The following is a 14,209-nucleotide window of genomic DNA, read 5'->3' on the forward strand; positions in this document are numbered from 1 at the left end:
TTGGCGCCCCTTCGCTTCAATGCATCAAGGTGTTTGCCTTCATCTTTGTGCTGTGGGCTTCAGTGTCTGCTTGAGGAGTTAGGGGGCAGTTAAAGCACTTTATAATGAGATGTATCAAATTCTGCGTCTCTGTGCACCAACTTTTCCCTTCAATCAGCATTAAAAAAACAAAACGTTTCTTACTTTGCACTGAGGCATTTTTCGTTGCACAGTTGTGTCAGACACACCTCTGCTTCAAAATTGCCTTGGTATGCAGACCCCATCATCTGTAATAGTGGTCAATTATTCTCAGGTTGCACCAATTAAAAGACATCAAAACTTGCATAGAATGTAACATGCTCTGGAACTTACAGAACAACTACAACTCTTCGCTGGACAACAAACACAGTGCCCATGAAGAAGCCTTGCGAGGTTTCAGAAGCTCAGTGCATCTCGTCGGTCCATTAAAAGGTAGCACAGACAATAATTCATTTTTACTTCATATATAGAATTATAGGAAATCGGTAGAAATTAACCTCTTGACACACCAAGTCTGTTAAACCCACAGATACTATGGTTTCTTCCATCTTTGGGATTATGTCTATCCCAGGCAGTTTTTAATTCTTTTATTGTATTAGCTTCTACCATCTCTGTCGGGAGGCAGTACCATGCACCCACCCAACTTTCCCTCAAGTACTTCATCACATTGTCCCTGAGCCATCCCCCCCTCCAGTTTCAGAGCTTGACCTCTTCGTCTACAACATTCCCCTGAAATATGCTTCCCTCCTGCACCTTGTTGAACCCCTTTATATATTTCAAAGTTTAAAATCCCATCCCCTCTCTCCTCGAAGCTGTACAGATCGAGGTCTGTCCCAATGTTATTGTAGAATGCTGCTTTAATTCCACAAGTCAGTGGGTGACAGACACAAGAAACCATACATGTAATGTTTATACACACCGGCTGAATAGAAAGATTGCCGTGTGTGGGCAGAGTGCCTGATTCCCTTTTTCCTCACCCCGTCTGACTCAGATTTCCTCCCGGGCTATTCAGCTAAGAAAACAGGGAGGGATTCTATATATCAAGAAAAACAAAACTCAAATCATGCCTTCAATTCTACTCACTGACAGCTTAAGCTTTTAATGAAACCTGGATTCACGTCACCGAGGAGGAAGCTTAAGACTTGTGTGTGAGCTGGGACAGAAAACACCTGTGTGTTGTTTAAAGGCAGGTTGCACCAATATCGAAGCAATAATACACCATGCTGAAATGAAGCCCCGATCGTGAATTTGACAAGGCCCATTGTTCAGTACTTAGTACTCACCAATCATCAAGAGGGCCCATCCATTTGTTCACTGGTTGTTGTTAAATAGATTTATGAGGAAGATCTGTCTCACAAGATAAACCATGGATATGGAACCACATTTAATGGTGCTATACCAGAGAACATCATCAAAGAATTTAGGTTCTCTTCTGCAATCCACTTCCTGGCTGTAGTTCTTCCAGTCCTCAAGACTATGGCGCATGCAATCAAAGAAATTCAGCGAGTCTTCCCACCCTCCCCACTGTAAATCCAAAGGGTTCTGTGGTATCAGAGTGTGTGTTCAAGCAGTGCACCATTTTTTTTGATGCACAGTTGCGTCATACGTAATAAAAACATACATCTGGTTCAGTTTGTTAGTAGCCAAAAAAACAAAACAAAAAAGGTTCCACCACCTTAAGCTTGGCAGATATTTTGGTGATAAAGTGATGCACAGCGGCGCATAATTTGATACATCTCATTGTAATCTGTGCGTCATGTAACTGCACCTTTTGATACAAAAAGACCTTGAAACATTGGTGCTAGGAGGCGCAACATTTAAATAATGCTCGTTGCGTCAAATTTGCTCCAAAACTGCCTAAATACAGAAACCCCTAAGAATTATTATATTTGCTTCCGTCATTTCTGCTGACAGCCTGTTCCATGTATCCCTGACATTTCCAGTAAAGAGGTACTTCCTGAAATCTCCCGTTGGCTATACCCTACTGATTCTGGAATTCTACCACCTTCTTTGAATTTCTTAGTTTGAAAGCTTCCTGGTTAACTGAACCTGGTTCTGGTTTAGTTCTTGGTTTCAATCCAATATTCTTCACCGCCATCGCCATTCTCAGAGTGACGTTTCTATGAAAACTCATTGCACAAGTGTGGTGATATAAAGCAATAGAGGATCATTTGCAAAAGGCCAAAGATGGAACAAGCAGAAAAGTCAGGGGGATCATCCGATTCAGGTAAGAAAAAAAATAATAATAAAAAAAATATATATATATATTATATAATATATATATATATATATATATATATATATATATATATATATATATATATATATATATATATATATATATATATATATATATTATTAGATTCAGGGTTAAAATGACAACAAAACAAACCCCATAGGTACCACCCTAGGCAGAAAAAGGACACCACCTACCCACTGAAAGTCACTTCTAATTTAAGGTGAGCAGATGAATGATCTATAATTACTTCAAACATACAGAATGTACACATAGCAGAAATTAATCACGCAGTAGAAACTCCTTGGGGCCTAAACCATTGCATAAGAAACCAAGGACTCTAAGAAAACCAGCATCAGGTAGATTCAGAGGGAGTTTCCTCTCCGGTAAAACTTCAGTGATACTGCTGAAAGGTTGATTGATGAACAATCCTTTTGAAACTTTGAAATAGAAACTGGCTTTGCTGATCAAATGTTGATAATGCTTTATATATAGGAACTAAAAGGAGAGGTCATGATGTGGTAAAGACTAACAGCTGGAAAAGTACTGTGCCGGCTGATCAAAATACTGAGATTACGTTTAATAAAGGCGCGTCCTGGCAGTGGTGCTACTGCCATGGATACCAGGGGGTCTCCCAGTTTATAAGAACAGCTGTTGTATGCCAGGTGACAGCATCAGTTCCAGATAGATTGTAGCTACTCCTTGCCCCAAAGAACTGTCTTGGGAAGACATACAGAGACAGAAGGAAGTGTACATTGTATAGGGCAAGGTCAAGAGGGTAAAGGCATATGCAGAGGGTCATGTAGCCATGTTACATCGCTATTGAAATGCTTCAGGAAGGTTATAAAGATAGGAAACATGGTGGATAGGGGAAGAGCTTCAATGGTACAGGGTGGTTTCTTGATATTAAGAAGCTTTCATGTCTTCACTTCGAATCGGGCACTATAACAGTGATTGGACATGACAATACGTACACTCTCCAGCCATAGTCATAGAAATGGACATCAGATGCGGACCCCCTGGCCCATCTAATCCACCCATTCCACCAAATTATTCTAATACCGTAGATCCTATTTATCCTTTGGATATCCGTGCTTCAGAGCTAATGATTGGCATTCACTACCCTGCTAAAAGTTTGCAATGAAATCCAGTGTGGAATGGAACGGGGTCAACTCACTGGTGCAGTATTCCTAGATTTTGCAAAGGCTTTTGATACTGTTGATCATGCTATCCTGCTTAACAAACTCCAGAGCTCTGGAATAGGGAAGCATGCTTTAAACTGGTTTCAGTCCTACCTATCAGGTAGATCCCAACATGTGTCCATCTCTGGCTCCAACTCTAACCCCCTGGCTATCACCTGTGCGTCCCGCAAGGTTCTGTTATGGGGCCCCTACTCTTCTCAGTGTTCATCAATGATCTTCCCACAGCTTGTCAGGAAGCCTCAATAGACATGTATGCAGATGACACAATCCTATATGCACACAGCCATAGCCTCTCTGACCTTCAACACATACTGTACTTCAGTCTGACTTTTTGAGACTCGAAAACTGGATTTCCCAAAACAAACTGTTTTTAAACACTGACAAGACTGTAACAATGGTGTTTGGGACCAAGACTAAATTTTTAAAGCTTCCAACGACTGAGCTCCTGATTACAACCAACACTAACACCACCCTAACTCCTGTTACGAGTTTTAAATACCAGGGCATATGGTTTGACTCCCACTTAACATTCGGGATGCACATTAATACCCTGACAACCAAGACCTATGCCAAACTAGGGGTACTTTACAGGAACAAATCCTCCCTAAGTCTCATGGTCAGAAAGCGTATCGCACAGCAGATGCTAATGCCAATTATTGACTATGGTGACATAGTATATGGCTCGGCACCTCAAACCCACCTTAGCAAACTTAATACCCTCTACAACTCAATTTGTCGTTTTGTTCTCCAATGCAACTATAACACACATCACTGCGAAATGCTCAAAGAACTAGATTGGTCATCACTCGAGTCTAGGCGCAAAGTTCACCTTTCCTGTCTTACCTTCAAATACTTTCTGGGCAAGCTACCCAGCTACCTGAACAAGCTCCTTGCCCCTACCACATGCAGCACCTATCACCTGAGATCAGACTCCAAAAGACTGTTCATGGTCCCAAGGCTCAACAAAGTATCCGGCCGCTCCTCCTTCTCTTACCGTGCACCCCAAAACTGGAACAACCTACCAGAGACTCTCACATCCACCACCAGTTTAAGTTCTTTCAAATCTAAGGCTGTCACACATTTTAATGTGGTCTGTAACTGTTTCATATGCCCATAATACAAATTATCTTTAACTGTGCATGCAATGTCTTGTATATAATGTGTACCCTGCTCATTATGTAACTGTATTTGTAAACATGTATTATTTGTCTTAACTCTGTACCCAGGACATACTTGAAAACGAGAGGTAACTCTCAATGTATTACTTCCTGGTAAAATATTTTATAAATAAATAAATAAATAAATTCAGGTCGGGAAGCTGCTATCCGCCACATTTCTGTAAACCCTGGGCACATACAGAAGAATGATATATTTTGCTTTATTTCCTGTCCCAGCCATTAAATCAAATGCAGGTAGAACATTGTGCTAATAATTATTCTAGGTTCTGTTTGATGGGATTACATATCTGGATAGTGACCAGGTGAAAGGCTCACGTGGCCCTTTGGAAGCCAAGTTGCAAAGCTTCATGATGGTAATATGGTCTAGTGTCTCTTCTAATAAACCATACAGTATTTACATAAAGCAGCAATTCACGCTATTCACGATAACAAAAGGGCCCCTTATTTTTTATTGTTGCAAAGTCATTTTGCTGCTGTTTTTAGCAATCCAGACCTTGTTACATTCTGCGGTAAAAATTCTGCAGAGATCAGTTGCTGAATATTTGCTTCACTGCGGAGGTTAAAAAGCCTGCTGCCAAAGTGCCATTCAAATTAAGAAAGAAGTTAAGATGGATACAGCTGATGCTAGCAAATTCAGCAAGAAATGAAGATTTTGAAAAAAAGCTATTTTGAAATAGAGCAGCACATTAACTAACAGGTTATGTTATGCGTTGTTTTTCGGGTGGAGGGGGGAGATTTCTACTTTACATGTGTCAATTTTGTAATTTACAGGTTGGATCAAGCATAGTATAAATATGAAACAGTTTGATTTCGCTGAAAAAGGTCCCCAATCTTTCGAAATTCTTGCACGCATTAAACAGAAATAGCCGTGTTAGTCCAGCTGCGATAGTGCAGAGTAAATGAGTACTTCAGTATTACAGTATGTGATACCTTTCTTTATTCGGACTAACAATTGATATTATAAGACAAGCTTTCGAGAGTTGTCTCTCTTCCTCGAGTCAGCAATTCTAATTTACAGAGATTCCATGAGTTTTATGTCTTTTAACAACGTGCCATCCTCCGTCAGCATACTGTAGGTTTGCTGATCTTTTATTATTTTTCACATTCCCTCTAGGGACAGGTTACATGTGGCCACTAATGGTATGCATGTGGTTGCTTTTTGTTTTGGAGCAGGTGTTCTCCTGAGGCTTTAAGTACAGATGTGAAAGGTTTTGGCAACATTCTTTGGCTCGCATCCCTTCACTCAGGATTTTGAGGTGTCTGTTCCTGTCTAGTGTCAGTGATACCTTATAGCCAGGCTGTGTATGGCTTTGTCCATAGTGCAGGATACGGCGCGAGCTACGTAACTTGCACCGAAACAAACACTAGGACGCCAATGCAAATGGGCATAGTACATGCACACAAACGTGCTACAGGGAGTGCGGTGCTTCGCAATACAAACAAGTTTGTATTTTGAAGCGCAACGCCGGGAGGAGGAAGTGCGGAAGCTAGCGCGTTCCACTATGGACACGGCCTATGATGGCTCGTTTTGTATGAGTGGGATGGAAGCTGGAGTTATGGAGGTAACTAAATCTGTCTGTGGGCTTCTTGTATACAGATGTGTGTAGTTTGCTATTCTTCCGTGTTACTGGTGTATCCAGAAAGTTTACTAGGTTTGCCAAATAATCTATTTTGAGCTTAATTGATGGGTGGCATAATTTGAAGGACTCGCACAATTGTATTTGTTTTTTGCCCTCATTCCATATTAGAAACAGATCATCAATGTATCTGCAATATCAATATAGGTATCAATATAGACTCTGCTCAGGTGTGCTTTTACATAATGTGAGTTATGTTTCAATATATACATACAGGCATACCCCGCATTAACGTACACAATGGGACCGGAGCATGTATGTAAAGTGAAAATGTACTTAAAGTGAAGCACTACCCTTTCCCCACTTATCGATGCATGTACTGTACTGCAATCGTCATATACGTGCATAACTGATGTAAATAATGCATGTGTAACAGGCTCTATAGTCTCCCCGCTTGCACACAGCTTCGGTACAGGTAGGGAGACGGTATTGCTGTTCAGGACGTGCTGACAGGCGCATGCACGAGCTGCCGTTTGCCTATTGAACGAGATGTACTTACTCGCGAGTGTACTTAAAGTGAGTGTCCTTAAACCGGGGTATGCCTGTACTTCTATATTTGTCCTGTTCTGTTCTTTCTTTTTTAATTCTTTTAAATTGCCTTTTGTTTATACAGTAAAGAGGTCTAATCCTTACACATGATATAAGGCATTTATCCAATCCATGGAGTCACCATTAATACAGACGAAACCATGAGTATTCTAAAGCTTGCCTTAAACTAGCCCGGTTACATGCTGGGTATGTGCTAGGTGTAACCTAGCTAGTTTAAGGCTAGTTTAAGGCATTTCTGCATTCCCATAGGATTAACACAGCAGGGGTCCCTGGCAGTCCCATTCAATTTGAATGGGACTGCTAGGGACCCCCGCTGTTAATCTGATGGGCCATTAATCAATGCAGAAATGCTGGGTCTAGTTTAAGACAAGTTTAAGGCATGTATCCAGCATGTACCTGGGTCTTTTTGGCAATTGCCACTGGTTTGTGTTAGAATAACCGTGGGCACTACAGTATGACCACCAGTTACAATTACTATAAAATGATGGCAACACCATGGACTCATCATCTCCATGATGAAGTGATTGTAATTGCGAAACGCGTAGGGTAAACATGCTACACGCACTTGGAGCAGTCCAGACTCCAACTGCTGCTCGAACTGCCTTACGAGGCGGCACCGAGATGGAGCGCACGGGGGGGTGATGTCACAGAGCTGACTGTGCCACTTGCGCATACACCGGCAGGCAGAGGCAAGGAAACGGACACCATCGGACCTGCGGGACTCTTGTAGTGCGTGCCACACTTTCCGTATCAGTGTGAATGCTGTCTTACCTTGAAGAGATTGTGAGTTTGATACCGCTTGTTTTTTAGATTAGATTTTTTTAACAAATTGTGTTACACTATGGGCGATTTGTGCCCTTTCCTCTCTCTTTTTCATTACATATACGCCTGGAATTTTTCACCTTTCACCAAGGAATTGGAATATTTATCTTTTACTTTCAGATAAGATTGTTTTATTACATTGATTGGACTTTTCTCTTACACTGTTTAATATTGTTTATCACTGTTATTATTTTAATCACATATAATTGGAGAATAATCACTCTATATATATTTTTTTATATATTTTTACACAGATCACACACCACAGCTTAGTAGTCTTCAACTGAGCCTCTGATTGAGCCACCTGTGCTGAAGCTGGGATATCCTGAAAACCTCACCTTTCGGGAGGGGAGGGGGGGGGGAGCTTGAGCACTGGAGTTGAGCCCCCTTGGTCTATAAAATAGATGTGTATAAAAATATGTACGTGCAACAGAAAAAAGTGTAAACCGGATAAACACACACTGATAAAACAGTCAAAAATAAATGTGAAAAGGTGAATAATATAAAGTGTCATATCTTCTGCGCATGCGCGATCCAAACCTAGGCTTGTGATCCCGGGAGCAGATAAGTGTTCTCGTGTGTTAACGGCGGAAGGGAGCAACGTTGATTGAGAAGACCCTGAGGAGCGATGGATGGTCCAGCCACACTGTATTACATCAAGATCCTGACCAGATTTATTCTGAAAACGCCTGATTTTATTGTTTCCCACGTGAGTGGGCATCTATAAGATTTTCACGTTTTTAATATTAGCACATTTGCACCGTGTCTATTTTTTCTTTTCTATGAGCTCCGGAGAGTTTTTTTGCGCTGTGAAGTCCTTTGCTACCGTAAAAATATGTATGCCGGTGGAAGTATAGTTACAACTCTTTAATTGTTAGAGCCAACACATATACAGATTCAGCAGCCGTTATTGGTCCCGGAGGCGCGTTACAGCTGGGGTGACAACGCACCAGCGGAAGCAGACACCACTGTAAAGGCATTAGCCACGTGCAAAAAGAAGGGGCGGGGCTATTGCCCTAATGCGCCTTGGTTCCATCTGTAATTTCCCTATAAAATGTACCTATTGTTTTTTTTAGTAATTGCATCGCTTGTTTCTTTCATTTCAATTCCCTTTATTTGGGGCATGTGGTTTCTACTTAACAGATAAAATATGGACTTGCTATCAATATGCTGTTTTAATATTACCTGGTGCACATGGTAGGAAAATCTCATTGCTCTGGAGTTGAAACCTTTTCTTTCCGACTCTGGGATAAAGACCGTCTGGAATTTTGTAGGGATGGAGGCAGGGCTGGTGGGGACCTTGAAACTTTCAACTGTTGAAAAAATTATTAAATAAATAAATAAAATGCTGCTATTTTAAAGGGGTCGTTATAGGGAGGGATTACAGGAGCAATTAGGGGAGGAGATGTAGGGGGCGGTTATGGAAGCAGTTATGGGAGGAGTTATAGGGAGCGGTAAAGGGAGCAGTTAGGGAGGCGTTATAGGGAGCAGTTAGGGGAGGCGTTATAGGGAGCAGTTAGGGGAGGCGTTATAGGGAGCAGTTAGGGGAGGCGTTATAGGGAGCAGTTAGGGGAGGCGTTATAGGGAGCAGTTAGGGGAGGCGTTATAGGGAGCAGTTAGGGGAGGCGTTATAGGGAGCCGTTATATTAGCAGTTAGCGGAGGAGTTAAGATAGAGAGTGGTTATAGGAGCAATTAGGTAAGGCATTATAGGGAGCAGTAAAGGGAGGGTTACTGGAGCAGCTATTCTCTCTTTGCATCAAAATAAATCCACCTGGTTAAAGCAGCAATAACTGAGTGCACCCCAAATGTAAGAAACAATATTAACCAGAATAATAAAGGCTTTGAAGTGTTAACTTTTTATAATATTTCCCTAATTTCTTTTGTGGCCAGACTGTTTGTAAATGGCTCCATACAGTATATCGGCATAATGCTCGCGCAGGCTTTTACCTTTCCTGAATTGTAAACTAATGATGTTGCCATCATTTTCCAAAGAGATAAAGAGAGAACACGCGACAATTAGCACACAAGATTAGGAATACATAGGAATGAAAGAAAATAGAAACGGATTCATTTCACAGATAAAGAGAAGTGGTGGATCTGCCTGCATTCAGTGACCCACGCCAAAAGCAAAACATATGCATTTCTAACCATACAAATAAGTAAAACAGTTACTTTAAAGAGGCAGTTCTGCCTAGGTTTTTCCTTTCTTTTATATGTGGGAATCGGGGTCCCACCACGTTAATTTCAGCTCCGAGGACCCTCTGCTTCAGGAGATACCTCTGTAGGTGCTGCCGGGAGCCAATAGGAATGCGCAAGATCATCAGTCCCGCGGCTTCCCATTGGCCTGCGTGACGGAGGGGGTTTAAACCTCCGTGGAGCACCAGCACCCCCCCCTACGGAGGAAAGCCTCCTGAGATGCAGATGTTCACCGGAGCTGAAATTAAACGCTGTTCACCTCCGGAGACCCCGTTTCCCACCTAAGGGGAGACGTTCGTTTCACTGGCATGCGGCTTTAAGGGTAATCAGATCTTTGTAAGGAAGCTGGTTACAATATTTTGTTTACTATATAGATATATACAGTCTGTGAGGATACCTGGGGATCCAATATACCAGCACAGCACAAGATATTCTCACATAAAAGTGGTTTATTGGGTCCAAAAAGCACACATATACCCGACGTTTCGGTCCCCAGGGGAACCTTTTTTAGGGGTGAAGACCTTAAGAAGGTCCGCCTGGGGACCGAAACGTCGGGTATGTTGGACCCAATAAACCACTTTTATGTGATTATCTCGTGCTGTGCCGGTATATTGGATCTCTAAGGCTCCTTTCAAGACTGTAACAATTTACCCTTCACCGTGAACCACCCTTACCTCTGTTGAGGCTTTTTTTTCAGAGTGTGTGTGTAGGTGTATATGTATATACAGTGTTCGACAATCCTATACATTTACACGCCCGGGGCGGGTAGATTTAACGTCCGGGCGAGTAAATATTGGCCCAAGCAGCACACGTGTTTTTTTAAATTTCCCTGCTCGCGCTGAAATTTTCCCTGCTCGCGCTGAAAAAAAAAACTCCCCTACCTGACAGCTGATTGGCGCGCGCTCCCAGGCTTTGTGGGCGCGCGGCCAGGCTCTATGAGCCCGCCTCCAACGAGCGGCCATTCTTTCTGCCTGGAGCTCTGTTGGAGAGTAAGTACTCTCCAATCTCTCCATGCTGCGGCCCCTCTGCTCCTTCCCTGCCTCCTGCAAGCCAACCCGTGCAATCCCCCTGGTCCCCACATGTCTCCCTACTCACCACCGCGGCCCTCTGCTCCTGCCCTCTCCCGCCAGTATGCACCTTTGCGTTAGCTCTCCCCTCCTCCTGTCCCCTTCCCCTCCTCCTGTCCCTCGCCCTCCCCTCCTCCTGTCCCTCGATCCACCGATCGCTGCCTGGGGTGGGAGGTCCCCACTGCTGCAGCCCGGTTGGCGTACGCGGGGGGGGGGGGGGCCCTCACCACGTCTCCCACCCACCCGCCTTCCCACCTGCTAACTTCATGACAGCGCAGCCGCCGCATGAGGTGGGGGGGGGGGGTCGATGCCGGCCTGACCGCCTGCCTGCCCACTAGCTTCATGCCGCCACGGGGTGGGGGGAAGATGCAGCCTACAAACCTGCTTGGCCGCGCAATGCGGGACATGCCGGCGAGGGGAGCAGGGCAGTGGCGGCCACGGCGGGGCTGACTGTCCCCTGGGGCGCCCGCTGGGGGACACCTCGCCACGTGACTCCCACCCACCCTGCCACCTCTCCACCTCCCCAAAGCTTCCACTACGCCCTCGTGAGCTATGGGGGAGGAGCGTGGTGGTGGTGGTGCTGGTCGCGACATTTCCTCCCCCCCCCCGTGTGTGTAGAGAGTGTGTGTGTGTGTATATGGGAGTGTGTGTGTGTATATATATGGGAGAGTGTGTGTGTGTGTGTGTGTATGTATATGGGAGACATCGGAACCCCCCCTAACCCAGAAGACAGGTAGGGAACACCTCCCCTCCAATGTATAACATTGCGGTAATGAGGGTACCTGGACATTGAGGGACTGCGGATCAGGTAAGATCCCAGGCGGGATTGCTGCTTTAGATATTGTGAAGCAGGGACGTCCAGACAGTGGTTAAGGGGTTCAGGAAACTAGTCATTCACACCTGGCTTTAATTTCTAGATCTGACATACATACACACACACACACACACACACACACGACTAATTGTAGTATAATGTAATACAATAAATACATTTATGCCAAAAACGAATGTTGTTCTGACTAGGAATTTATTAAATGTATTTTATTTATATATTTTATTTTAAAGCGGGGTTGGGGGCGGGACTAGGTGGGACTAGGCGGGACTAGGTGGCGAGTAGATTTTTTGGTTGGGCGAGTAGATTTTTGGGTGATTTATCGAACACTGTATATATATATATATGTGCGTGTGTGCATATTTTATACATATATATACACTCTATCGTTGAGATGACTGTACTGCCATCAAAAACGGCAAGAAATTAAATAAAGGGTGGTAATCTTCTTTAAAGTCTGTACCTTTAAATTGGTAATTTTATGGGAGAAGATTTAAAGCCGCAGTCTGTGCTGATCTTTTATGTTTCTGCATTTTTTTAACCTCTTCCTGCTCTTTGCAGAGCTATCTGATGCTGCGTTCAGGATATACAAGCGTCCGGGAGGTCAGATGGAGCATCAAGAACAGATCGGATAAGGATCTAAGGAGAACCTGGTGTCAGCTCTTTCTGACCTTGGGCAAGTCACTTTATCTCCCTGTGCCTCAGGCACCAAAATACATAGAGTTTAAGCTCATCTGGGCAGGGACCTGTGCCTGCAACATTCCTATGTGCTACGTACCGCGCGCGGTACTGTCATTGTGACGGGGTTTGAGTCCCATTGGGAGAAAATCACTACATGGAATAAAGTTATTATTATTAATATTAAGGATCAAAAGAATACATCCAGCTATAAAATATAGGAGGGCAAAAATATATAAATTACCTGGTAGTAAGGTTATAATACACCTTAAATAAGGAAAATAAGAAAACTTAGTTACAATCACAAAATGTAAATATGGAGTTAGAACAGGGGGGCTCAACTCCAGTCCTCAAGCCCCCCTCAGTCGAAAACCGAGCCTCTGATTGAGCCACCTGTGCTGCAGCTGGGATATCCTGAAAACCTGACCTGTTGGGGGGGGTGAGGGGGGGGAAGATGGTGTTTCTTATAATACAAAGCACTTATGGTGACCTGATCGCTCAGCCCATTACTGATAAGCAGTGTAAACAATGTAAAGTATTGTTGACAGGGTGCAAGTAGGAAATATTAGTCATATATACACAACATGTGGCCCCAGAGGGACCAAAAGGTCCTACAAAAATGCACTCTCTGTGGAATAGAATAAAGGACCATGTATGGCCACGAGATTACGAGATCTCCCCTCGGCAGTCAACAATTGACCATGGGTAAAGGATAATTGACTGCCTTGTGGAGATCTTGTAATCTCATTGTCTTTTGTCGTATACATTTGGCCTCGCTCAGGAGCACTCCTTTTGACGTATGTATGTATGATGTGGTGGTGGGTCCTGGGGTTAGAGATTGCTGGGATTGTGTGTTTAGTCATTTAAAATTTTCAACCGTTGTCAGTTGATTGGGGGTTAGTGGTCCCCCCTCCCAGGGTTTAAGCTCACCCCACTTTTTAAGAAGTGGGTTTTTCCATGTTCCTGTGCAGGACAGACCCACTGAGGCCATTCATACTCCAGCAGGGGGTAACTGAGAATTTTCACAGGTAGTGTTAGGACCTGCTCACTGGTCATGCCGTGAAGTGGCTATAAGGCTTTGGTCAAAGGGTTTAACTAAATGACCCTTACTCATGAGAAAACTAACATTGAATTATTAAACTATGTGTTTTGTCACATTGGATATCGCATTGGGTATTTTTTTTTAATTACAATATCTCCACAAGGCAGTCAATTATCCTTTACCCATGGTCAATTGTTGACTGCCGTGTGGAGATCTTGTAATCTCGTGGCCATACATGGTCCTTTATTCTATTCCACACAGAGTGCATTTTTGTAGGACCTTTTGGTCCCTCTGGGGCCACATGTTGTGTATAAGTTTCTTATTATAGCATGGATTTTGTTAATTGCAACAGCAGATGTGTAATGTATGCAATGTGGTATTCTTGGAAGAAATACTATATTGGTTTCAATTAAAAATGAGTATTCAAGAGCATATCAGGCATATAAAAACGATGTTGTTCAAGGTCATGATGCAAATATTAAACAATTCTCCTTTTGTGTTGTACAAACAGTTTAAAAAAAAAACTATTATTAAGAAAAGAAAGAGAATAGATTAAGTGTAATATTATGAGCCATTTGGGTTTATATGAAGAAATGATTGTGTATCATTCCTGATGTAAACGCCTTTTTCTGTTGCCTTCCGTGTATATATTCATACATTTTATATTTGGGAATACGGGTCTTTAATGGCCCACATTTTGATTGAGGAAGAGGTAAATATGGCGAGCCCCGATAGGCCTGTTCATTGCTCC

At 43.1% G+C, this 14,209-nt stretch overlaps 1 protein-coding gene and 1 long non-coding RNA gene across 4 annotated transcripts in view; one reads left to right on the top strand and one right to left on the bottom strand.

Moving 5' to 3' along the window:
* LOC142496411 (uncharacterized) overlaps positions 1-14,209 on the top strand; it is a 510,055-nt gene that overhangs the window by 403,593 nt on the left and 92,253 nt on the right. The gene's annotated exons all lie outside the window — the stretch shown is intronic.
* Positions 1-14,209, bottom strand: part of STPG1 (sperm tail PG-rich repeat containing 1) — a 49,779-nt gene that overhangs the window by 19,360 nt on the left and 16,210 nt on the right. For 2 of the 3 annotated variants that reach the window (XM_075603717.1, XM_075603716.1), the window contains exon 3: positions 8,828-8,955. The exons of the other annotated variant lie outside the window; for it this stretch is intronic. In XM_075603717.1, the coding sequence (XP_075459832.1) occupies positions 8,828-8,955 (128 nt within the window). The remainder of the gene's footprint in view (positions 1-8,827; positions 8,956-14,209) is intronic. 3 annotated transcript variants of the gene reach the window in all.

The sequence above is a fragment of the Ascaphus truei genome, chromosome 6 (assembly GCF_040206685.1).
Source record: "Ascaphus truei isolate aAscTru1 chromosome 6, aAscTru1.hap1, whole genome shotgun sequence".
Taxonomy (NCBI): domain Eukaryota; kingdom Metazoa; phylum Chordata; class Amphibia; order Anura; family Ascaphidae; genus Ascaphus; species Ascaphus truei.